The sequence below is a fragment of the Geotrypetes seraphini genome, chromosome 1 (genome assembly GCF_902459505.1).
Source record: "Geotrypetes seraphini chromosome 1, aGeoSer1.1, whole genome shotgun sequence".
Classification (NCBI taxonomy): Eukaryota; Metazoa; Chordata; class Amphibia; order Gymnophiona; family Dermophiidae; genus Geotrypetes; species Geotrypetes seraphini.
In genome coordinates, this window is record NC_047084.1 from 285,573,932 (window position 1) to 285,600,117 (window position 26,186).

Below are 26,186 nucleotides of genomic sequence, written 5' to 3' on the forward strand. Positions count from 1 at the left end.
CCATTGCATGATTGACATGCGATTGGTGGTAGTTTTTTAGGCAGTCAATGATACCAGTGTCGTTTGTAGAATCCGGTCCCTTATTGCTCTCTTAAACCATGTGCCCTGTTGAAAAATTACCCTCTTTAAGGTATGCATGCAATCACTGCCTGCATATACTTTTACACGTACATTTCTGAATTTATACATGTAAAAAACTGGATTTCTATTTTAAAAGCTTTTCTAAAAAGTGCTCTCATAGCATTCAGAATGCAGCACATAGGCTGAGCACGGATGCTTACAAATTCGTTCTTGTAGCAGATTTATTTTTACAACCGATGCACTTTTTGTGATTTGCAGTACTAAATGCATATTGGAGTGGAAGAAGATGGGCTGTGGCAACAGCATGCCAACTGACGCCAGGAATGTTCAGTTTGATGAATCGACTTCCCTCGGTCGCCCTTTCGCTAAAAATGAAAACAACAGCAATAACACTAAAAGCCAAACTGCAGGATCTGACTTCATGGATCCCAACCAGAGCCAAGCTCAGTCCCATAAAGACACTTGTACCTCAGAGAGCAATGTATTGGACTTTTGCAATGGAAGTACGGCGACGAGTCCTGGAGCCAAGCTCAAAGCCTTTAACCAGAATATTCCAGGAAATGTGTACAAAACGGTCACTCAGCGGAATCAGAAGAACAGAAATGCAGGAGATAATGCCACCCCTCCTGACACACTGGAAAAGGTCACTGACAACAAAGAGAAAATAGGTACCCGGGCTACTGTTTCCCAACAGGCCATCTTTCAATTTTGGGCAAGCAAGGTTGGCAACAGCGACATTTCAGCAAAGCCAACCAATGGTAGCAGGAAAAGGGTTTTCTTAGACAGAGATGCCAAAAACATGGCGGTGGATAAAGGATCAAGTCCTTTAGTACCTGTTACCAAATATAAGATGAACAGGTTGGCTGAGAAGGAACAAGTCTCAGCCCACCAGCCAAAAGCAGTAAAGAGGAAGATGAGGAGAGATGTTTTCCCAGACTCAAAGGATTTCGATCATGTGGACAGCCACATTCTGCATGCATGTGAACAAGTAAGTGATCAGTTGCACAGAATGCCACCATAAGTGAAAACCATTCATTGTTTTAAGATATACCGATGATCAGAATCATCTGTATGGTAATATTTATGGATGCACATACATTTACATCTGCTTGGAAGCAAGTGTTAATATATGCAGGTAAAGAATGCATGACTGCGTGTATTTGATAAACTATGGGACTAATTTTTAAAGCAGAAAAACATCTAAATAACATTATATAGTGGCAGAAAGACATGTGTCTTGCATAAACATCTGGCTTCCTATTCATTTCAGTATACATTTCAAACTCCTCGTATTTGCTCTGCAGCTCCTCAGTATCTCTCCTCTCTCATCTCTCTCCACACATTCTTCCCCCCTCCCCCCCGAGCACTCTGCTCCTCAGATAAGTCTCTCTTATCTGTACCCTTCTCATCTACAGCCAACTCCAGACTCCGTCCCTTCTACCTTGCTGCACCATATGCCTAGAACAAACTGCCTGACTCGATACGTCAAGCTCCGACTCTGGCAATATTCAAATCCAGACTCAAAGTCCACTTCTTTGAAGATGCTTTCAATTCCAAACTCCAACTCTATAGATGGGCAGTCTCAAGGGCGGGTTAGACATGGACATCTTGCTGCGATAATCAAACATTTTGCAAGACATCCTGAACGGAACTTATATGTTTGGATCTAGACCTGTTTTAGAAGGGGCTAAGTGCCACAAAGCTGCAGTAACGATTCTCCTGCAGCAAATGCACCAAAGCCCCTAGGAATTGAATGGGCTTTCATGAATGTGCAGCAGGAGAAGCACTACAGTGACTTTATCAAAAGGGCCCTTTGTTTCTTAGTATTTTGCTTACAACGTCAATTCAACACACATTGAAATATCTTAATAGCACGGAGGGGCATTTTCAAAACATATGTCTAAGTCCGATTTGGACGTATGGCGCTATTCATCCAAAGTCGGCAGTAAGAAAATGCCTATTTTTGAAAGGCAAACCACCATACATTTAGAATTTTTTTAAAAAAATCCTCTATCTAGATGTCCAGGGATGCCCAGATTGCCGGGATGTCTAACTTTATACCACATTTTCGAACAAAATTTTATCCAAGTCCCAAACACCCAGAATTTGGACATGGGAGGGGCTAGTCCTGTACTAGACTGGCCACTCAGACATGGCAACAGAGCAGTGAGGTACCTTAGAGGGCTCTGCTGTGAATTTCACAAAAAGGGTGCCAGATAAACATCTCACCAGAACTCCCTTATAGGTTATGGTGAGCCCCCTAAAACACGCCCAAAACCCACTATACCCACCTGTCTATAACCCCAATAGCCCTTATGGCTGCAGGTGGCACCTATAAGGCTGTAGAGTAGAGTTGTGGGGGACTCACATTTTCCACCATAAATGTAGTGGTTAGAGTGAGTTATGGGCCTGGGTCCTCCTCTCTATGGTTCACTAGCCCACCCCCCAGACCATTTAAGCCACCTCTGTGCAGCTCTACTAGGCTTCCCAATACCTAGTATGTACCTTTTTGTTCTCATTTTTGTGTGGTGGAAGGGGATTAGTGTGCACTGGAGAAGTGTGGGGGTGTCTTACCTTGATGCATGCAGTTGTCATCTGGTCAGTTTGGGCACCTTTATGGCACTTAGGCCCTTCTAAAACAGGTCTAGATCCAAACATATAAGTTCCATCCAGGATGTCTTCCAAAATGTTTGATTATTGCAGCAAGACGTCTATGTCTAACCCACCCTTGAGACTGCCCAAAGCCCGCCCATAGCACGCCTCCACCACACCCATCTTGTGCTCTGAACATACAGAGGCTGGAACACTTAGCTAGACGTACAGAAAGGTGGTTTTGATTATTGGCACTTCGACATCCTGGCGATTAGGACATCCAAGTGCTGATTTAGGATGCTTTTTGGGCGTCTATATTTTTTGATTATGGGCCCCATAGTGTATACACAAAGATGGAACATATAGGCAGATAAGATATATATATATAAAAGTGCCAACTTAAGGAAAAAAAATTGCACTTGAAGTCAAGAAAATTGCAGGAAAAAGACCTCAGTTAGGGTAGGAGTGGGTAAGGGTGACAGATCAAAAATGTGCAAGACAATCACGCGCAGACAAAAATGCGCAGACAACTCAGCGCAATGACAATGGCGCTCACAGACTATTGCACTAAAGACAATTGCGCACAACTATATCTCCGCAGATATGCACTAAGAACGTTGATATAGAATCGGGACAGGCAACTAGAGAAAGAATTTGGAGAATTAACTCACACACTGTTGCTGTGCTTATTTGCCTGGATCTTCTGTGTTTACTAGGTAGAATCATGGGAGGGCTGGTCGCTTCAAAACCTTGTTCATCTGATGACAGAAAAGGCTCAAAGTGACCTGGAGAAGGTGCGAGCAGTCTGGATATGGCTCTGTCACAACATCAGTAAGTACAAAATGCTTGAGGTCACCTTAGCATCTGGGCTGAGACCTTCCCTCTTGCCTGCCTCTAATTCTCTCAGAGCTGCAGTACCTGTTATATATACAGTATTTTGTCTGTGTTGAAAATCCTCCTCACCTGTTAATAGCGATTGTGTGCATCCCTTTAGTATATAAACCATTTTTCTTTATTACACAGGAAAGCAATATAGCAAGACTTCAATAAATAAGACCAAATATGAAAATTTTAAAAAAACCAAACCAGGAACAATGAATATTTTAGTGAGGTAGTAAGGGCTTGCATTTTTTTTTTTGTTGTTATGCTTATGTGTCCTTGTTTGGTGAAGGTAAAGAAAATATTGAGAACCACATTGGCTTGAATATCCTCATTCACGAATGAAAAATGTCAAACTAGAAAAAGGGTATAGGGTGATGGACTTGATATACCACCTTTCAGTGGAATAACCAAAGTAGTTTACATTTTCTATGCAGGTACTTGCTCTGTCCCTAATGGGCTCAAAATCTCTCAGCTTGTACTGATCTCTTTGAAAACCTTAACCTTCAGTGATCACCTACTGAAAACTAAATCATATGTGCTGTATTTATATAGGAAGGCCTCCCTCCCTTCCCATCCTCACGTCAAGGTGTGTCAAATTCCAGAGCCTTTTCTATAATATTTGCAAGAATATATTAGGGTGAATCAAAAATTAAAGTCAAATGTTAAATTATGCAATAATCAGAACAGAGCTAGCAAAATGCAACATATATACTCATACATTGCCTGTTGGACATTTTGACAACGCACAGTGCAGCATGCGGCCTTTAGTCATGTGACAGCCATGAGGTCAGAAACATGAACGCTGCATTGCAAGATCGCACCATCAAAGAACAACGTGCAGTAGTGAGCTTTTTTTTGGGCAGAGGGAGTGAAACCTGTGGAAATTCACCATCAAATATTGACTCGGTATGAATCAATGAAAGTTTTATGAGTGGGTAAAAAGGTTTAAAGAGGGAAGAACAGACGTAACTGATGAAGGTCTTTCTTGTCCCCCATCGTGCACACAAGAGCACATTGACAGGGTGGATGCCTTGAATAGAGGCAAATTTGGATCTGCAACTATGGATCTGCATTTGTCATAATGCATGATGACTTGGGACAGGAAAGTCTGCGTACAATGAGTTCCCAAACAGATGTGTGGAGTGTGCGGAGGTTGCAACCCAGTTCCTGAGATGGTGTGAAGAATATCCGAGTATTCTGGAGAGAATTGTCACTGGCAACAATATAAATGGCTCAAGGCATCATAGTCCCTTGAGACAACAATGTATTGGAGGAGCATCAATAACAGAAAATCCAGCCAAAGTTTCAGCACCTGGGTTGTACAATTCAATAAAAGCAGTGGAAGCTGGGAAGGAGAAAGTAAAGAGTGGATATATTAAGATGGTGGCTGATAGACAGTGCATGTTGGTGTTACCAGAGACTTTGCCCAAGACTCTTGGGCCAAGAGATCTCCAGATTGATCTCTGAAGCCTTGAAAACAAGTTAAACAAACTTCAGTTGGTCATGGATGAGATCCAGAAACAATTGATGCACATGCCAGTTGCTTAGGAGAGACTGAAGCATGGATCTCTATAGGAGAACATCAAAATTCATCTATAATGGCATTAGTAGATCTTCAAACTATACAGTAAGGAACTCCTGGGCAGAGGAGACTGAGAGGGGACATGATCGAAACGTTCAAGATACTGAAGGGAATAGACTTAATATGTTCACCCTCTCCAAGGTAAGGAGAATGAGAGGGCACTCTCTAAATCTGAAAGGGGATAGATTCAGTACAAACGTGAGGAAATTCTTCTTCACCCAGAGAGTGGTAGACAACTGGAACGCTCTTCCAGAATCTGTTTTAGGGGAAAACACTCTCCAGGGATTCAAGACAAAGTTGGACAAGTTCCTGCTAAACTGGAACATAAGCAGGTGAGGCTGGACTCATTTAGAGCAATGGGCCGCTGCGTGAGCAGACTGCTGGGCATGATGAACCGCTGTTCTGACCCAGCAGCGGCAATTCTTATATTCTTATCAGGAGAATTGTAGCAGGGATAACAACATGAATAGCATCGGTCTCTTGGAATGGGTTAAAAATTCTGAACTGGCATCTTAAACCATAGGCAGCGGAACACTTTTTTGTTGAGAGGGGAGCATAAGTTCTGTGTTGTAGTCATAGATGGACTACTTGGGAAACACTGGTTTACAGCATAAGAATAAAACAAGAACAGATGGATACAAGAATAGCAAGAATGAATGAAAAATATATTAAAACAGCAGCCATGATATCCAATATAAAAACATACAAATTATCTATAAAATACAATAAAATTGCCCAATATGTGAGAATAAAAACGTCTTAACATCTTTTGTAAAGTGAGGATAGGAGAGTCCTGAGTACAACAGGGAGTTTATTCCACATTTTCCGACCAATGACTCTGAAGGCTTTCTTTCTCCATTGCTCTTTCCAAAAGACAGTGACCATAAGAGCTCCTAGCAAATATGCATTTAATGAACATATAGCTAGCTTTTCTTTTAAATAAATAGGTTTCTGTAAATGGACCACCTTAAGCATTATGAAATAAGTGAAACAAGACTTTTTGTTGCACTCTTTCAGAATATGATGTTGATGGCTTCTTTGGACTATCACCCAAGATCCATGAACCTCAGGAGGTTTTGCAGACCGGACGAGGTGTGTGTTCGGGTTATGCCAGCCTATGTCAAATAATGTGCAGGTACTTCGTTTATTTATTTATTTAAAACTTTTTTTATACCATTTACAAGAAAACTAAATAGTTTACATCAGTGTTCTTCAACCTTTTTACACCTATGGACCAGCGGGGAAAAAAAAATTATTTTGTGGACCGGCAAACTACTAGGCCTGAAATTTAAAAACCCCGTTTCCGCCCCGTCTCAGCGAGCTCGGTCCTCGCAAACCATCTGATCCCATCCGCACAAGCCTCACTTATGATTTTATACTGAATGTATTTTATTAAAGTATATAAAGAAACAATATTCTGTACAATTGTCATTTTATAAATACAAATAATACAGAGCCAGGATCAACAAACCCCTGTCTCCCCTCCCCTTCACTTATATCCCCTCTACTATCAAGAAAACTGAATAAGCCAAATTATTACAGAATGCTACACAGAAATATCATGCTACCAGAATACCGCAGTCACACATAGCAGGAATAGGGTTAGGGGAGTGCAACTAGGGCACCTGCCCCCCTGGTCAGAGAGAGCCCTAAGCCACTGCCTGGACTTTGTAGTCCCCAGTTATGTCTAACACCAGCTCTAGCAGGATATATATTTCAAATCTGATATATTCTAATCACAAAATAGAAATAAAATTATTTGTTTCTACCTTTTGTTGTCTCTGGTTTCTGCTTTCGTCTTCTTTTCACTTTCTTCCTTCCAGCGTCTGCCCTCTCTGTCTCTTCAATCCAGCATCTGCCCCTTCCATCTACTGTCTGACCTCTCTCCCTTCCATATGGTATTTGTCTTCTTTCTATGCCCCCCTCCCCTTTCCATCCAGCCTATGCCCCTCTCTCCTTTTTACACGATTCATTTCAGCTTCACTGCTCTCTTCATTTTTATCTCTCCTACACCAGATCTAGCATCTTTGTCCCTCTCAATTTCTCTGCTGACCCCCTTTCCCATCTCATTCCTGTCTCTCCCCTTCCCCTCCTCTAATCTCCCTGCAAGCCGTTTCCTTCCTTTTTTCTTCTCCCTTCCCTCCTCCCCCTGTCCAGCAGTAACTCTCTTCCCTTTCCTTTCCCTCCTCCCCTCTCAGCAGCATCTCTCCTTCTCCCTCCCTCCAGGTCCAGTAGCAGCTGTCCCTTTTTTCCCCTTGCCCAGCAGCTTCCCAGACTCCTTTCCCTCCTCCCCTCCCAACAGCATCTCTCCTTCTCCCTCTCCAGGTCCAGTAGCAGTTGTCCCTTTTTCCACTTGCCCAGCAGCTTCCCAGACTCCTTTCCCTCCTCCCCTCCCAGCATCATCTCTCCTTCTCCCTCTCCAGGTCCAGTAGCAGCTGTCCCTTTTTCTACTTGCCCAGCAGCTTCCCAGACTCCTTTCCCTCCTCCCCTCCCAGCAGCATCTCTCCTTCTCCCTCTCCCTCTCCAGGTCCAGTAGCAGCTGTCCCTTTTTTTTTCACCATGCCCAGCAGCTTTCTCCCCTCCCAGCAACTCTCCTTACTTGCCAGCGCTACGATTCAGTAAGGCAGCCTCGGGTCCTTTGTTGGGTCGCACCGCCTCTGAGGAAAGCGGAAGTTGCATCATCAGAGGCGGCCCAACTCAGCAAAAGCTCCAAGGCTTCCTTCCTGAATCGCTGCGCTTGTAAGGAGAGCCACTGAGAGGGAAGAAAGCACAGTCTGAGGCTCCCCATTATCTCACCGGCCCTGCGCAACTACAGCTCCTCGATCTTGCCGGTCCTGCGTGGACCGGCAAGAAATTGAAGAGGTTGATCTCGCCGGTCCTGCGCAGACCGGCAGGAATTTTCTGCGGACTGGCACCGATCCGTGGACCGGCGGTTGAAGAACTGTGGTTTACATCAATTAAAACATACATAAGATAAAAACAAACCATATCATAAAATCTATATAATTACACAATTTTTTCTCTGCAGATGTCAACTGATAAATCACAAGAATACAATAGCAAACATGGTTAAGCAGATTCTTTTCTTCAAATGCCAACTAATAAATCACAAAAATGCAGTAATAAACTGAGTTTTTATTTAACACCAGCAATACCGAAAGTCATCGCTCTAGTAGCTGCATAATTTCTCTGTGCTATTGGAATTAATAGCTTTTGATTTTCAGATCATAAGGATCTATTAGGCTTTTAGAGTACCACAACTTGTCAAAAGTTCCATGATGTTTGATGGTAAATAGTCTGATGGACCACAGAACCAACTTTATGTTGTACCCGAAATACAGCTGGCAACCAATGTAATTGCTTCAGAATTGGCGTAATATGTGCCATCCTGTCAACTCCCATTATTAACCAATCGCTCTCCTTGTTGTTTTCAAAATTCCAAGGTAGAGAGCGTTACAATAATCTAACCTAGACAGAACCATCCCCCACAAAACAGTCTGAAAATCAGAAGGCAAAATCAACGATTTTAAGTGACAGAGCATATGGGGCTCCTTTTACGGCTTTATCGCACATACCTTTTTAGCGCGCACTAACCCCTGCGCTAGCTGAAATAATAACGCCTACTCAAGAGGAGGCGGTTGCGGCTAGCACGGCCAGCAAATTAGCGCACGCTATTACGCGCATTAAACCGCTAATGTGGCTTCGTAAAAGGAGCCCATAAAGTTGGTTGAAACATGCCTTAACAGTCTTAACTATTTGCAGCTTCATGGTCAGGACTGAATCCAAAACAACCCCAGGAACAATCATTTCTTTCCTTACAGGTAGTGTCATCCCAAAACACTTAAGGAATCAGGCCACAGCTCTTCCCCACTCCTTCCAACAAACATCACCTCTGTTTTTCCCATATTTAAGCATAAACCATGCTTTTTCATCCAATCTTCTATCTTCAACATGCAATGATTTATGGACTGTTGCAAATTCACCCCCCACTTATGTACTGGGAACAAAAATAACACATCATCTGTTCCTTAAACATAGCTTAATGTTTTTCTTATAGACAGCCTGCTAAGTTGCATCACAAGGAAATAGCATTTGACCATCAAGCACCATGCCTGCTCATGGCCTACCAGGTCCCTGCCTTCCCTGCCCCATCACAAACTTTCTGTCAGAGGGGGCAGGAGCATGGGGTTGCTAATTGGATGCCGTTTCGTTTGACAGTATTAATTCAATCCTTAGTTTACCCTATTGCATGCAGTGATTTGTAGCTCTAACTTCCCAATTGCAGTCACTAAGAGAAGCAAGACTAGAAGTCCCTGCATGCAACGGGGGATAAACCAGGCCAGGTAAATCTAGATCCAGTTGGCAACATTACAGAAGCAACAGACCGTTAGCGCACATGCAAGTGTTCAAAGGCCTGCCACCGCACTGAAGTCTGCTGCCCTAGGCAGATGCTCAGTTAAATGGGTATTTATGAGGGGCCGCTGAAAAGTTCTTAGCCCAACCAAGAAGAAAATGATGTGGAGCCTTAACTTACAAGTTATTCCACACCTTTCTTGACACTTTTCATTCAGCTTGGAGAAAAGATGACGGAAGGGAGATATGATAGAAGTCTATAAAATTTGGAGTGGGGTGATAAGGAAGTTGTTTCACTCATCGGTTCTCAACCAGTCTAGGGTACACCCAGCCAGTCAGATTTTCAGGAATCTGACAATGAATATGCATGAGAACATAAGAATAGCCTTACTGGGTCAGACCAATGATCCATCATGTCCAGTAGCCTGTTCTCACGGTGGTCAATTTAGGTCACTACTGCCTGGCCAAAACCCAAGAAGTAGCAATATTCTTTTTTCTCCAAGAAATTGTCCAAACCCTTCTTAAAACCAGCTACGCTATCCTCTCTTACCACAACTTCTGGCAATGCGTTCCAGAGCTTAACTATTCTCTGAGTGATAAAATATTTCCTCCTATTGGTTTTAAAAGTGTTTCCCTGTAACTTCATCGAGTGTCCCCTAGTCTTTGTAATTTTTGACAGAGTGAAAAATCGATCTACTTGTACCCGTTCTATTCCACTCAGGATTTTGTAGACTCCTATCATATCTCCCCTCAGCCGTCTCTTTTCCAAGCTGAAGAGCCCTAACCTTTTTAGTCTTTCCTCATATGAGAGGAGTTCCATCCCCTTTATCATCTTGGTTGCTCTTCTTTGAACTTTTTCATGCGCCACTATATCTTTCTTGAGATAAGGAGACCAGAATTGAACGCAATACTCCAGATGAGGTCGCATCATGGAGCGATATAGGGGCATTATAACATTCTTAGTCTTATTAACCATCCCTTTTTTAATAATTCCTAGCATCCTGTTTGCTTTTTTGGCCGCCGCCACACATATTTGCACTCCACTCAATCCAAATCTCCCTCATATATATATTCATTATGGATATCCTGTCAACCTGACTGATTTGCTGTGCCCTAACTGGATTGAGAACAACTGGTTCAACTTGTCAAATAACACAAACACAAGAGAATGATCCATGAAATTGTTGATGAGCAACCTGAAAATAAATCATAGAGTGTTTTTGGGTTTTTTTAATGCAGCACATAATTAAGCCATAAAATCTGTTACTGGAGGATGTAGTCAAAGCAAACATCATAGAGAATTAGATAAATTCCTGGATTAAAGGTCCATAAACACTATTAGCTAGGTAAGCTTGGGAGAGTTATAGGAGCTATGGAACTAGATTAACTTTTTGGGATTTGCCAGGTACTTGAGACCCAGACTGGCCATGGTCAGAAAAAGGATGCTGAACTCAATGGACCTGGGTCTGGCTCAGCATGGTTCCTATGTTCCTGAATTAGAGATTACAAAAAACAAAGAAAGAAAAGCAAAAAAATGTATTTCCTTGTATTACACTTGTTTATTTAATTGTAAGAAGGCATTCCAGGTTGTATATCTTAGTGGAACATGGACACTTCTCTGTTAGAGTTTGGTCATTAGTCTCGTGCCTTGTATCAACAATGGATATTTTGGCATACATAAGGTGCTTAAGCAATGAAAAACCCCAGAGTATCTTTTTCGCAGAAATACAGGTGATTTTTCTTTACAGCCACTCATTTGTTTCCAAGAAATTTAATCAACATTTCTGCTGTTACAGAGAAATGGGATTGACATGCCATGAGATTTCTGGGTATAGCCGAGGCGCTGGATACCGGCAAGGCCAGAGCTTCCAGCAAAAAAAATCCAATCATATGTGGAATGCTATTGAGTTAGAGGGTCAGTGGTACCTCCTTGATGCTTGCTGGGGTGCAGGCACAATTGACCTTGAGAACAGGCTCTTTATACCCAGGTAAGGAACTCAGTTCCTCAAATTGAATAAAGAAACCTATATCAGTGCATTGTTCAATCATTGTCTTCATCAAATAACATCATACGTGGTTAGCCCTAGCTCTAGGTAGACTAGGTATCTGCCAAGGGTGGCAACATTTGGAGGGGAAGAGGGCTGCGGTGCAATGAGAGAGCATCTTTCTCTTCCCTTTGCTATGCTGTGCCACTGCTACCTTACCTCTTTGCTGCTCCAAAGGTACTCAGTGCCAACATGGGGCATAGGGTTACCAGATGACTGGATTTTCCCAGACATATCTTCTTTTTGAGGACTCTGTTGGGCGTCCGGGCATCTTTTAAATTTTAGAACGTTTGTCCTGGGAAACCGGACATCTAGTAACCCTACAGTTATGCACCTCCCCCTCCCCATCTGGAGTCCTCCTTCCTCCCACCCTCCACGGGATTCTGTGCTTGCTCACCTGGCACTGATGTAACTCTTTGTGGCGTTGGCAACGTGACTGAACTAAACACAGCTGCCTTTGGCGACCCGGAAGCTTTCTCTCTGCAGAGGAAAAGCTTCCAGGTCACCGAAGTGAGCGTGTTTAGTTCACTCAGGCTGCCGACGGTATGAAGAGTTTACAGCAACACTGAATAAGAAAGCACTGGATTCCAGGGGCTGGGGTGGGGGTAGTAAGAAAGATGCTGGACTGTAGGGATAGGAAGGAAAGATGCCCTAGACCTGCAGGGGAAGAAGGGGATGGGGCAGATAGAGATATCAGACCACAGGGGGAGGGGATGGGCGGGAGAGAGATGTCAGCCTTCTGGATGGGGAAGGGGGGGGGAGAAGAGTGAGATGTCAGACCAGGGAGTGTGTGTCTTTTGAGCTAACCCTGATATTTATACCACAGATCTGATTCACTTCCTGTTTTGCATGAAAAAAATTCAAAACAATTTACAAAACTTGGAGGGGCATTTTCAAAACATATGTCTAAATCTGATTTGGACACATGACACTAGACATCCAAAGTTAGCAGTACGAAAATGTCTATTTTCAAAGTGTAAACCACTATACGTCTAGAAATATATATATAAAACCTCTATCTGGACATCCAGGCCACTGGGTCACCCAGACTGCCAGGATGTCTATCTTTATACCACATTTTCGACCAAAATTTTGTCCAAGTTCCAAATGCCCAGAACAAGACCATTTGGACATGGGAGGGGCCAGTCCTGTAATGGACTGGCCACCCAGACATGTCAACAGAGCAGTGGGGCACCGTAGAGGGCACTGCTGTGAACTTCACAAAAAGGGTGCCACATAAACATCTCACCAGAACTCCCTTATAGATTATGGTGAGCCCCCAAAACACCCCCCAAACCCACTATACCCACCTGTCTACAACCCCAATAGCCCTTATGGCTGCAGGTGCCACCTATATGGCAGTAGAGTAGGGTTTTGGGGGACTCACATTTTCCACCATAAATGTAGTGGTTAGAGTGGGTTATGGGCCTAGGTCCTCCTCTGCTCAGCCCAGGCAGAAACAGGAAGTTGCGTCAGAGGGGAAGCTTTGGGCTGAGCAACGCTTGCAGTTCCCTTACGTTCGGATTCCAATGCAGCGTTCGGATTCCAGGGCAAAATTTAATTTAAAAAAAAGTTTGAATTCCAACTTGTTCGAGTTCTGGGGTGTTCAGATTCCGAGGTACCACTGTAGTTTGTCCAAATTTTCACCTACTGTATATGATTTCGTTTTGAAAATTTACACGTATAAAGTATACCTGTACATGTAATTTACAACTATGTGAGCTGTTTGATAACTGCTCCTCCCTTAAGGATTAAATTGTATAAAGAAAACACAGAATATTTCAAACATTAGTGGCATTTGCAAAAGTCAAAGCAACAAGACGCAAACAGCACCAAAGGGTTCCACAAGAGAAACGAAACAGAAAAACAAAAATTGTGGAACAGAATCGGATGTACCAGTTGTAGTTTAATAGGTGTCCAAAAAATCTAAAAGCAATCCAGAAAGGATATAAATAGTAAAAACCAAATAATATACCCCCCTTTTACAAAACTGTAGTGCAGTTTTTAGCGCCGGCCGTAGCAGTAAAATCTCCCATGAGCATCGTAGCTGTTGCCGCCGTGGCCACTGCTAAAAACCGTGCTATGGTTTTGTAAAAGAGGGGATATAAAATTGCAAGTGGGTCACTTGTAATTTTATATATTATTTGGTTTTTACTGTGGGTTGTTTGCATAAGTCAAAATATTTCTATGTATGTTGCAGATGGGCACAGCCCTTGTGTGAAGTTTGTCCCATATATTGAAAAACTTATCCTCAGTGTGTTAAGTCTATGACCAACACCCCTTATATTGTGATGTATATGAGAAAGTTCTTTGTTTCAAAACCTTCTTAACTTAGGATTTTTTAAATATTTATTTTTAAAGGCCAGGAGGCCTCAAGTGTTCACAGCTGTCTGTTTTTGGAAAAAAGACAATAGCTTTAGCCACAAAAAAAGAAAGGCAATTGGGACTAATGATAGTTCACAAAAGGCTGTTCTGATAGGACTAGTTCCCAAAACACACAACCGTGAACACTTGAGGCCTCCTAGCCTTTAAAAATAAATATTTTAAAAATCCTAAGTTAAGAAGGTTTTGAAACAAAGAACTCTCTCCTATACATCACAATATAAGGGGTATTAGCCATGTATTGATGATATACGTGTCGCATAAAATAAAATGGCTCTTTTTTACCATATTTTATGTGAAACTGACACCCTGGGTAATTTATCCTTTTTGTCATGTGTTTTCCTCAGGGATTTTATTTCCTCCCTTTTTTATTTTCCTTCTTTAGATATGATGACTTCTTCTTCCTGACAGACCCAGAAGATTTCATTGAGACTCACTGGCCTGATGATCCAGCATGGCAATTGCTAGAACCCAAAGTCTCACGTGAAGATTTTGAAAATAGAGTTTTTAAGACTTCTGAATTTTTCAAGATGCAGCTGTATCTAATTTCCCCAAAAATGTCTGTTGTTAAAGCAGGTAAATACAATCCTGCTAAGTTTAGAATTAGTATTAAGGGCGTAGTGAATGCCTTTGTAAATTACTTTCATAGATCAGCAAGCAAGAGTCTTTATCCCAGGACAAGCAGACAGCTTATTCTCACATATTAGTGACGTCATCCACGGAGCCCGGATGCGGACAGCTTTGCAAGTAGGCTTGCTTGTAGAACTTTAGAAAGTTCGCGACTGCCACACCACGCATGCATGAGTGCCTTCCCGCCCAGTGCAGGGCGCACGTTTCCTCAGTTCTCAGTTTTCTGCAGAGCTGAGAAGTCCTATTTCTACACTGTGCTAGACTCAGTTCTACTTTGTACCTTCTCTCACTGAGGCTCGTGTTTTATTTCTTTTCAAGGTTGCTGTATTTTTATTGCGTGTTTTTTTTTTTTTTAAAGACTTAATTTGATTTTTCTTTTCTGTCATGGCGGGGCCTGCCTCACGGCCTCAGGTTTTGATCTTGCTGAGGCTATTTTTCCATTTATGTCCCAGCCAGTCACAGGCTTCAAGAAGTGTAGCCGTTGCCAGCACACAATCTCCCTTACTGACCCACATAGGTGGTGTGTTTAGTGTTTGGGACCTGACCATCATCTGGAGTCATGTGCCCGCTGTGCTGCTCTTCAACCTCGAGCCCTCAAACGTTGTCGAGTTCAGGTGAACAAACTTTTTGGCAGTATAGATCCGCTTTCCCTGGTCTTGACCACAACCTCAAATCCAGTCAAGCTTCTCACTGGGGTTCCGCCTTCTGCCTCGACCTCGGCTTTAATCAAGCCCTCCTCATTCGGCGGGGCCTCGCCCTTGAGCAAATCGGCTAAGTCTTCTCCTGACGAGACGCTTGCTTCGCTGCCTCCCTCAGGTCAGGTACCAGTGATTATCAAACTGCCCAAGAAGCACTCCAAGTCGAAGAGTCATTCTTCCTCCTCTTCCTCGGAGACTATAGCCACACCAAATATACCAGATCCTCAAGTCTCGGTGTCACATTTGGAGGCTATGATTCAGACCATTTGGATTGCCAGTTTAGTAATATGCTTGCCAAACATACTCCTATCTCGACTCTGCTTCCTGCAGTACAGCTTGAGCACTTAGCAGTATCACAAGGAGTTGAGTCCTTGGGAGTGCCTCGACAGGAATCTACACACTCTATGCAATGAGTTGAGTCTTTGCAAGTGTGTCATCTGGAGTTTAAGCACGCTACTCAAGGAGCCGAGTCCTTGTCAGTGCCTTGAGATACCTCGACACCAGGGGTTCAGTCCTTTTTGGTGTCTCGATCTCCAGCCTCCAGCCCTCCCTCCTCGCATAAGGCAATGCCCTTCCTGAGGCATAGGGCAAAGACTCCTCAACTTTCTTCTCAGTGAGACCTGCCTGGTTCGAGGCACAGTTCTCCACATCAGTCGAGGCATCCATCGAGGCACAGATCCTCTTCTCAAGACAGGCCTCATCTCTCAACACTTCGAGACTCTTCAAGGCCTCCAACTCCGAAGTTGAGGACACCACCTCCAGAGCCTTATACTTCTTCTGTGAGGGATTCTATCTATTCTCTCAGTGAGTCATCTATATCTGCATATTCAGACCTCAGGTATCAGTACTCCAGGGAAGCTTCACCTTCGTTCTCCACCTTGCGAGGCACCTCGAGGTCACCTTCTTCCCCTCGAGGTCAACCTTCCTTGGAGCAGATATCTTTTTCTTCTTTCCTCTGTCAAATGAGTAAGGACCTCAGTATTACTTTGGACTCTGATTCCAAATACTCTCAGGAATATTTAGAAGAAATGGGCATGTCTCGTCCTCCTGCGGAGTCTCTTAAATTGTCCATCAATAGACTTCTTTTTCAAACTTGTAAGAGAAATCTTGAGATACCTTATTCCATTCCTGCTGTTCCAGGAAAAATGGAGTCTCATTACAGGATGGTCCACTGCAAGGGCTTCAAGAAATCTCAGTTATCCCATCAGTCCCTTCTTGTGGAGTCTTCTCTGAAAAAGACTAATGCTGCCAAAGTTTATGCCACTGTCTCTCCTGGAAGAGAGGGCAGGACCATGGACAAGTTTGGTTGACATTTGTATCAAAATTCTCTGATGGCAACTAGAGTTTTGAATTACAGTTTTGTTTTCATTTCTTATTTCAAACATTTGGTTGACACACTGCTGGAATATTTCAAATATTTTCCTCAACACCCTCTTCCAGGTTTTCAGCAGACAATTACCACTCTGACTCAACTCCTCATGCATCTCCTTCAGTCTTCCCATAATGCATTTGAACTTTCCTCGAGGGTCGCTGCCTTTTCAGTGGCGATGCGCAGGCTTGCCTGGCTCCAAACTATAGACATGGACCCCAATCTTCAAGATCGTCTGGCCAGCATCCTTTGTCAAGGCAATGAATTGTTTGATGACTCTATCAAGGCAGCTACTAAACAATTGTCTGAACATGAGGAATTGTTTGCTTCCATCATTCGTCCTAAGCTTAAGCCTTCTACCTCTAAAAGCTTCATGCCTCTTCCTCTTACCAGAGGCATTTTCCACAGAGAAAAGTTCCTTATACAAGAGCACCTCCTAAGAAAAAACCACAATAGCAACAGAGGCAACAGAAATCTCAGACTCCTGCTGCGTCTAAGGCCTCTCAGCCTTTTTTTACCATCTAATACAGAGCATAACCTCCATCGTTTTGCCTCTGTCCTCTCCCCTTCTCATTGGAGGTCATCCATCATTTTTACCAATGCTGGGAGATGATTACATCAGACCTCTGGGTGGTGTCCATCATCAGGGAAGGATACTCTCTTCATTTCATCCAGGTTCCTCCAGATTTGCCTCCAAGAGAGTATCCTTCCAATCCATCCCAGGCCGCCCTTCTTCTTCTTCAGGAAGCTCAAGCTCTGCTCTATCTCCGTGCCATTGAGGAAGTTCCCCTGGAACAGCAGAGCAAAGGGTTTTACTCCCGTTACTTCATAGTTCAGAAGAAGACAGGCGATCTGCGACCCATTTTGGATCTCAGAGCCCTCAACAAATTTCTTCTCAGAGAGAAATTTTGGGTGCTGTCTCTGCCATCATTATACCCCCTTCTAGATCAGAATGATTGGTTATGTTCTCTAGATCTCAAAGAGGCTTACATTCCCATTCCCATTCATCCAGCCTCTCGACAGTTCCTCAGATTTCGGGTGGGGAATCTGCATTTTCAGTACAGAGTGCTACCTTTCAGCCTGGCTTCATCTCCAAGAGTGTTCACCAAGTGTCTGGTCGTAGTAGCAGCAGCTCTGCGGAACCATGGCCTCCCGGTGTTCCTGTATCAAGGATTCAACATCTCAAGGGGTTATTGTAGCAACCCTACGGACTACATTGTTCCTACAAAGTTTGAGGTTTGAAATCAACTTTCCCAAATCCCAGCTACAGTCCTCTCAGACTTTACAGTTCATCGGAGCTGTCCTGGACACTGCCCAACTCAGAGCATTCCTTCCTCAACAACGTCAGGATGCTCTCATTCATCTCTGCCACAAAGTGTCTTCCTTGGCTACAATTTCAGCAAGACACATGATGGTTCTCCTAGGTCACATAGCCTCTACAGTTCACGTGACTCCTTTTGCCAGACTTCACCTCAGAATTCCTCAGTGGACCCTGGCATTTCAGTGGGTGCAGGCGTGTGACCCACTCTCTTAACATATCACAGTAACTCCTTCGTTGAGACAGTCTCTCCACTGGTGGATGCTCTCTTCCAATCTCTCCAGAGGTTTACTGTTTCAAATGCCCCCTCATCAGAAGGTCCTCATGACGGATTCCTTGACCTATACGTGGGAGACTCATCTCAATGGTCTCTGTACTCAAGGTCCAGCACAGATCGTCAGTATCACAGCAATCTGTTAGAACTCAGCAATCTTCAATGCTCTCAAAGCTCTTCAATGACAATTGTTAGCACATATGAACAATGAATCTTCAACTTAAATACTTCTTCAGTTGCTCATTCTCCTTACACAAACTAAAATAATTAACTCACACCGAAGTTCCTCAGTGTACCACACTCCTGCTATGAACTAGCAGATTTGTGTAGTGGTCTTCCTCATCGGAACTATTTAATTTGGTGTTTTATCTATTTCATTATTTCTACTTTTATATTTTTATACTTTTCTACTTTATATATTCTTTCATTATTGTTTTTTCATTATTAAAGTGCCAGTGCTTATACTTAAAAGATTTTTCTTTAAATATAGATATAAATAAAGAGACTTAGCTTTGAACAATTACTGTCTCATTCCCCACTGACGCGTTTCATTCTTCATCAGGGTTGGGGAAAGTACATAGACTGTAAAGAAAAGGAGTTACATTAGTTCACCTCTATCAACTAAGACTTCACTATTGATGTAGTAGTTTGTGGTTTAGCTTACCAGAAATGTTCAAGCAGATAGCTTTTAGCTTACTCCTAGAAAGACATGCCGGGACTACTAACATGGCTGCGGTGTTCTGAGCAATCCTAAAGAGAACAACACCCATCCCTTATCAGAAACTGGAAAGATCGCAATTCATTAATTCAGCATCTTCTTCATGACCAGGTAGTGCTCATTCGGACAGGCAACCAAGTAGCCATGTACTACATCAACAAGTAGGGAGGAACAGGATCTCTCTCTCTTTGCCAAGAAGCTCAAAAGGTGTGGAAATGGGCAATCCATCACAACACCTTCCTGAAAGCAGTCTACATTCAAGAAGAGAAAAACTGGCGTACAAATTTAATCATCTTCTGCAACCTCACGAATGGACAGTCAATTCCTCACCTCTCCATCACATTTTTTTTCAATGCGGGACTCCTCAGATAGATCTCTTTGCTTCTCCCCACAACAATAAACTGCCTCAGTTCTGGTCCAGGATATATTCTCCTCTCAGCCTCGAGGCAGATGCTTTCCTTCTGGAATGGACGAATCAGTTTCTCTATGCATTCCCTCCATATCCTTTCATACTCAAGACACTTGTCAAACTCAAACAGGAACATGCCACCATGATTCTGATAGCTCCTCGGTAGCCCAGGCAACCATGGTACTCCCTTCTACTTCAACTCAGCAGCAGGGAGCCAATATGTCTACCAGTTTTTCCCTCTCTGCTTACACAGAGTCAGGGATCTCTACTTCATCCCAACCTGCAGTCTCCATATCTGACAGCTTGGTACCTCTCAACATAACTGCCACTCTACAGTTTTCTCAATTTGTACAGGACATTTTAGAGGCTTCCAGAAAGCCTACAATCAGAAATGGACTAGATTTTCTGCTTGGTGCACCATTCATCACAAAGAGCCTCAATCTACATCCTTGTCTTCAGTTTGGGATTACCTGTTACATTTGTCTCAGTCAGGCCTCAAATCTACATTCTTTTGAGTCCATCTCAGTGCGATTACTGCTTTTCATCAGCCTATCGAAGGGAAACCCCTTTCTGCTCATCCTGTGGTTTCCAGATTTTTGAAAGAACTTTTCAATGTCAAACCACCTCTCAAACTTCCTCCAGTAGTTTGGGATCTCAATGTTGTTCTTGCTCAATTGATGAAGCCTCCTTTCGAACCAATGGATTCAGCTCATCTTAAATATCTCATTTGGAAAGTGGTTTTTCTCATTGCTCTCATGTCTGCTCGCAGGGTCAGCGAGCTACAAGCTTTAGTTGCAGACCCATCTTTCACAAGGTGATCTTCCGTATTCATCCTAAATTCTTACCTAAAGTGGTTTCAGAATTCCATCTCAATCAATCCATTGTACTTCCAGTGTTTTTTCCAATACCTCATTCTCATCCTGGAGAAAAAGCTCTTCATACGCTGGACTGTAAGCATGCTTTGGCTTTCTACTTGCAATGCACTCAACCACATAGATCTGCTCCTCAACTTTTTGTCTCCTTCGATCCAAACAAGTTGGGACATCCGATTTCCACGCGCACCATCTCCAACTGGTTAGCTGCTTGCATCTCTTTCTGCTATGCTCAGGCTGGACTGCATCTACAGAGTCGAGTCACAGCCCACAAAGTCAGAGCTATGGCGGCATCTGTGGCTTTCCTCAGATCTGCTCCCATTGAGGAAACTGTAAAGCTGCCACTTGGTCTTCGGTTCATACATTCACTTCTCATTATTGTCTAGATACTTTTTCCAGACGGGATGGCTATTTTGGCCAGGCAGTTTTGCAAAATTTATTCTCCTAAATTGCCAACACTCCCACCATCCCTTTTTGGTTAGCTTGGAGGTCACCCATATGTGAGACTAGGCTGCCTGCTTGTCCTGGGATAAAGCACAGTTACTTACCATAACAGGTGTTATCCAGGGACAGCAGGCAGCTATTCTCACAACCCACCCACCTCTCTGCTAGCTATCTGAACTGTGGAGACGCGCGCTCTGCACTGAGTGGGTAGGCACTTGCACATGCGCGGTGCGACAGTCACAAACTTTCTAAACTTGCGAAGCTGTCCGCATCCGGGCTCTGTGGAAAATAGCCAAGCAATGGATGCACTAACATCACTTGGCTATTTAACATCAGGTTTTACCGATTGTAAAATCTGATTGCTCTAGACCTGTTGGTAACTGTGTTACCTCTCCCCCCCCACCCCCGAACCAAGATAAAATGGCAGGAGAGATGCCCACTCCCTCCTGCCACCGGAGGCAAAACTCCATTCTCCCCCCTCCATCAGCTCCCCTCCTCCCCGGTACCTTTAAGCCAGGAGCAGGAGGGATGCTCAGTCAGTCCCTCCCGTTCCTCTGCTGTCTGCCGTCTGCAATGCAGGCCTTAGGCCCCTCCTCGGTGCATCATCTGATGACAGGGAGGGGCCAAAGGCCCTGATTGGCTCAGATGCCTCAGGCCCCTCCCCTTGGGAGGAATCTTAAGTGTCTGAGCCAATCAGGGACTCCCTTAGGCTCCCTCTGTATCCCTAAGGCTCCTCCACTTGTATCCGGACCTTAGGCCCCTCCCTGTGCATCAGTGTATATTGTGTGTATCACTGTATATTGTGTGTATATGAAAAATGGATGGAAGAAATTGCATTACAATTAGTACTATTATGGGGGTGGAGACAGGAGCAGAATTTGGGCAGGTCTGGGGCGGAGCTTGGAAGGGGGTACTCGGTTGGTGTTTGTTAGGCTTAGGGGGTACTTGCTTTGAAAAGATTGAGAAACACTGGTATAGTGAATATAAATGTGAATTTTTATTTGACCCTCACGGACCCCCTGAAGCCCATCCATGGACCCTAGGTTAAAAATCTCTGCTATATGGGGTTATGGTGAGATGTATACCTGGGACCTTTATATGACGTTCACTTCAGTGCCCCCTAAAGTGCTCCACTGCTCGGCTATAACATGAGTGTTAAAGTCCATTATCTGCACAGTCACTTAGATCACTTTCCAGAGAACCTTAGTGACTTAAGCGAAGATCAAGGTGAAAGATTTCACCAAGATATAAAAACAATGGAAGCCAGATACAAGGAAGTTGGCAGACTATTGTTAGAATCTTATGTGGGATTGTCCTGGCAGATCCCACTCTCGGAAGTCTCACAAAAAGAGCTTCTTGTGTGTCGAATGACTGGAACGTTGTATCATAAACTTGTGCTTTTGGTATGAAATAAGTAGATTTTCATCCTGTACACTTTTCTTTTAATTTTTAATGTTTCCTTCATGCTTAAAATATATTAATTTAAACACTACATTAAATTATCCTGATTTTTTAATGGACAAGCAGAGTGAAGAGTGGTATATGACACATGCTCTGTATCTCAAAAACTAGAGCAGATAGGAGAAAACTGGTGCCATTTTTGGAATCAGCAGGTCAAATATACCCAGAAACAGGTCTAACATTTTAAGGCACCAAAATGAATGTGGGCCAGTGGAATTAGCAAAACATGGTATAATGAAACATAGGATGGCAAGCATAGTATGTGTTTTGCCATAGTACGTTTCACAACTGAAACGTAATATGGCAAAACATAGCACGGCAAACATAGGGCTCCTTTTACAAAGCCGCGTTAGCAGTTTAACGCGTGTAATAGCGTGTGCTAATTTGCCGGCCATTCTAGCCACTACCGCCTCCTCTTGAGCAGCGGTGGTTTCTCAGCTAGCGCGGGGGTTAGCTAAAAAAGGTACGTGCGCTAAAGCTGCTAACGCGGCTTCGTAAAAGGAGCCCATAGTATTACAAAGTATGGCAAAAATGGTAAGGCAAACGTGAATGATGAAACAAAGCATGGAAGACATGGAACGATGCATGAGCGATCATAGCATGGCAAACATAGTATGGTAAATATGGCGTATAGCAGGGGTGTCCAACCTGCGGTCCGAGGGCTGCATGCGGCCCAATGAAGTATTTTGTGCGGCCCCGGTCAAGGATGATGCAGCGTTTTCCTCTGCTGCCCCCTAGTGTTTACCGTCTTGCCGGCTCCCTCCTCTGTCTTGCTGCAGAGTTTGCACATTTGTGCAGCCCCAGAAACATTTTTTTTCGACCAATGCGGCCCAGTGAAGCCAAAAGGTTGGGCACCCCTGGCGTATAGTATAGTAGGACAAGGATTTCAAACAGTATGACAGAGAATGGTAGAACATTGTAAGAGAAAACATGGCTTTTGCTATCAATTCGTACACTGTGTAGCCGCACCACACGAGCCTCTGGTTGCCTGTTTCACTCAAATTTTATGCCAATTTGTTCAACATCATATGGTTCTCATTTAAGTGTGACACTGAGTAATCTGGCCCCTGAGGAAGGAGTGTTCTTCGAAACACGGACTATGTCAGGTCCTTCCATCTCATTTATGAGAACCACATTTTGACTTACTATTATTTATTTCATCCAATAAAGTTCCTGTACTTTGTACATCATTTCTGCAGTTTTCCTCCTTGTTTTTGTAGACAAGGGATGAAGCACATCAATGTCTGAGACTCGAGACAGTGGAGAGTTGGGGCTTAAAATTTGCAGATAGAATCACGTGATGTTGCTGAAAATATTATCTTGACCACTTCTCAGGCCTTCATTATTGTACACATGTAAAACAGGGTTTGATAGAAAAGAAATGTTAAAGTGAACCTGGTTAAAAATTGTCTCTCTGGTTTAATCCAGCCATTTGCTTAGTTAAAATAAGGCTGAAAGTACCATTTAAAAAAAAAACTTAGTTATTTTATTTATTATTTTAAAAGGTTTATATAATTTACATGCATAGTTTTAAAACAGAAACATGATAAAATAAACATACAAGCAAACATTAAAAATCATGGCTACAAAATAATACTATAACTTTGCATAATAATGATCATGAATATTTCATCAGCTCTACCAGAGAAGAAAATTATTTCTAGAGAAAGGCATCTACAAATAGCTGCGTCTTAAGTAATTTTCTAAACATACCCCTTTCACGACAATTCCGTATCTGACCCACCAGAGAGTTCCATATCTTAACTCCTACGCAACAAAAAGTCATTTTACCAGTCTCAACAAGCCTTGGATTCACAGTCGTCCTCAGTAAAGCCAAATTCTCAGAACGTAATGATCTTTTTGGTGTATAACTAAGTATATTATTTTTAAACAATTCTGGAATGTTTCCATACAAGAATTGATAACAGATCATTACTGCTTTATATTGTACTCTGAAGGCGACTGGTAACCAATGCAATTTTTGGAGATGTGGCGAGATAAGATCATATTTAGACAAACCTATTATCAATCTTGCTGTTCCATTTTGTATGACCTGCAATACTCTACATCTTGCTTTTGTTATGATGTTATTGTAAAGGAAGGTGCAATGGAACTCCTTTAATTGCTATCAGTATTCATTTTAGAATTTGAAGACTGATTGAGTGTTGTGAATTGTGATCTTTGCATAAAATATTGTCATCCTTTCACCCTACCACCAGTACCTTTCAATCTTCAATACTTTTAATTTCAATATTTTCACCTTGGAAAGCTGTATGGATTTCAATTTTATTAGAAATACTTTTACAGGTTTATTTTATGAACCACTATTTCCCTGTACAGTAAATGTAAATGGTTAACAATATATATAGAGTACAAAAATACTATAAAAAATTAAGAAAGGAATGCCATAAAATGGACAGAAAAACTCAACCCATAAACTACCCCATAGAGGAAAAAAAAAAAAAAAAAAGATTAAATTACTGTATAATTTTATTTGAGAGTACAAATTAAAAATAGACCATTACACTGGAAAATACAATGTATTGCAATGCTATCAGATATTTGCTAGTCCTCATAGATTAATCACATTTATGATGCACTTTAAGGGTGCATGTCAATAAATACTCATGAAATTTCAAGTCAACTGTGTGCAACCAAAGTCAGAATCATGTTTAAAGCAGATGGAAGCTAACCAGATAGAAAATAAAGCTTACTGTACAAGCACCTTAAAAATAGTTTCTTTTTTTGTTTGTTTTACAGTGCATGGAGAAACAACAATATCCCTGGGCTGTGTATGGCCAACAGAATTTAATTATCAGCTCTCTAAACACTGTGGCAACAATAATGATGATTTAGATAGAATGCATGGAATTTTGACTATATCAGAGAAAAGTATGACTCTCAGAGTGATCCTGCCTACTGAAGGCCTCTTTGACCTGATGATTTTTGCACGACCAACAGGATCTCAAAATGCGTACAGTTGGGTTTGTTCCTATCAAATTGAATGTCTAGAGTCAAACTGCTGGGAAAATCTACCTGCAAACCCCTTTCATTTCTGGGGCCTTCATCCAAGAGCAACAGATCTCGGAATTAAAAACTGCAATTCTATCGGTGACTTGAATTTTACTGACTCAGGAAGGCTGATACTGACTTTTGAGACGTCGCAACCCCTGTTGGCCATGTATGAGCTAAGTCATCCAAATATGGATGACACTCTGAGTAAGAAGTGCCTGGTCTCTCAAATAGAGGAAGAGAAGCTTTCGTGCCATATTTTGTGTCCTTTCTCGGGTTACTATAGACTGTCAGTGTTTGTTAAAAACTTGGAAGAAGAAAAATTTAAAAATGCTGCCAACATACTTATTCACAGTTCTGGTACTATAAATCAAAATGAACTCTTCCCCCAGGGCCTTAGCTCTCACTGTGGGCCTGGAATCAAGTCAAAACAAAAAGGCCTCTACAATGCAAGCCATTCGACACCAATTATAAAAACTAACCAGGGCAAATGCAACATTACTTTCAATGTGACTGCTGATCTAGAAGTCACTGCCATCTTGAGCAAGGATCACATCAGATACAAAATGTACCCTATGGAAAGATACATTCTACTTACACAACTGAAACGTAAGATTACTGTGAGTGTCCTCCTTCCTGAGTCAGGGCATTACAAAGTGGGGCTTTTTACAAAGGATGGAGAAGAAAAGGAATTTGTACATGTTTGCGATTATGTTATTCAGTGCTTTTCTAACCCGAAATGGCTTCCTTTCCCAAAGGCTTACAGTATTTGGAGGAAAGGATGCATATTGCTACAGCCTCGATCAGGACTCCTTCAAGGAGAAAAATGGGTAAAGTTCAGACTTAAGATTCCTGAAGCCAAGAGAGTTCTTATCATTGGGACATCACACACACAGCTGCATCTGACTGAAAACAAGATCTGGGAGGGGGATGTTTTTACAGGGCCCACTGGTACCCTTCTAAAGGTAGCAGTGAGGTTCAGTCAGCATTCTACTTGCATGGAAGTTGCCCTGTCATTTATGGTGGAAGATGGGTTTGCACTTTCAGATGGATGTTCAGGCTGA

At 42.6% G+C, this 26,186-nt stretch overlaps 1 protein-coding gene across 1 annotated transcript; it reads left to right on the plus strand.

Moving 5' to 3' along the window:
- The first annotated feature begins 367 nt into the window (after window positions 1-367).
- Window positions 368-26,186, plus strand: LOC117367308 (kyphoscoliosis peptidase-like). Its single transcript, XM_033959782.1, has 6 exons — window positions 368-1,069; window positions 3,390-3,504; window positions 6,155-6,272; window positions 11,287-11,478; window positions 14,303-14,493; window positions 24,871-26,186. Exons 1-6 carry the CDS (start codon window positions 368-370, stop codon window positions 26,184-26,186), a joined length of 2,634 nt encoding a protein of 877 aa, XP_033815673.1.

What these genes read in the sequence shown, in the direction of transcription:
- LOC117367308 (XM_033959782.1), top strand. Translation starts at nt 368, where the DNA reads ATGGGCTGTGGCAACAGCATGCCAACTGACGCCAGGAATGTTCAGTTT. An exon ending in CTATGTCAAATAATGTGCAG is followed by an intron (nt 6,273 to 11,286) that starts GTACTTCGTTTA and finishes CTGCTGTTACAG; the next exon opens with AGAAATGGGATTGACATGCC. An exon ending in AATGTCTGTTGTTAAAGCAG is followed by an intron (nt 14,494 to 24,870) that starts GTAAATACAATC and finishes TTTGTTTTACAG; the next exon opens with TGCATGGAGAAACAACAATA.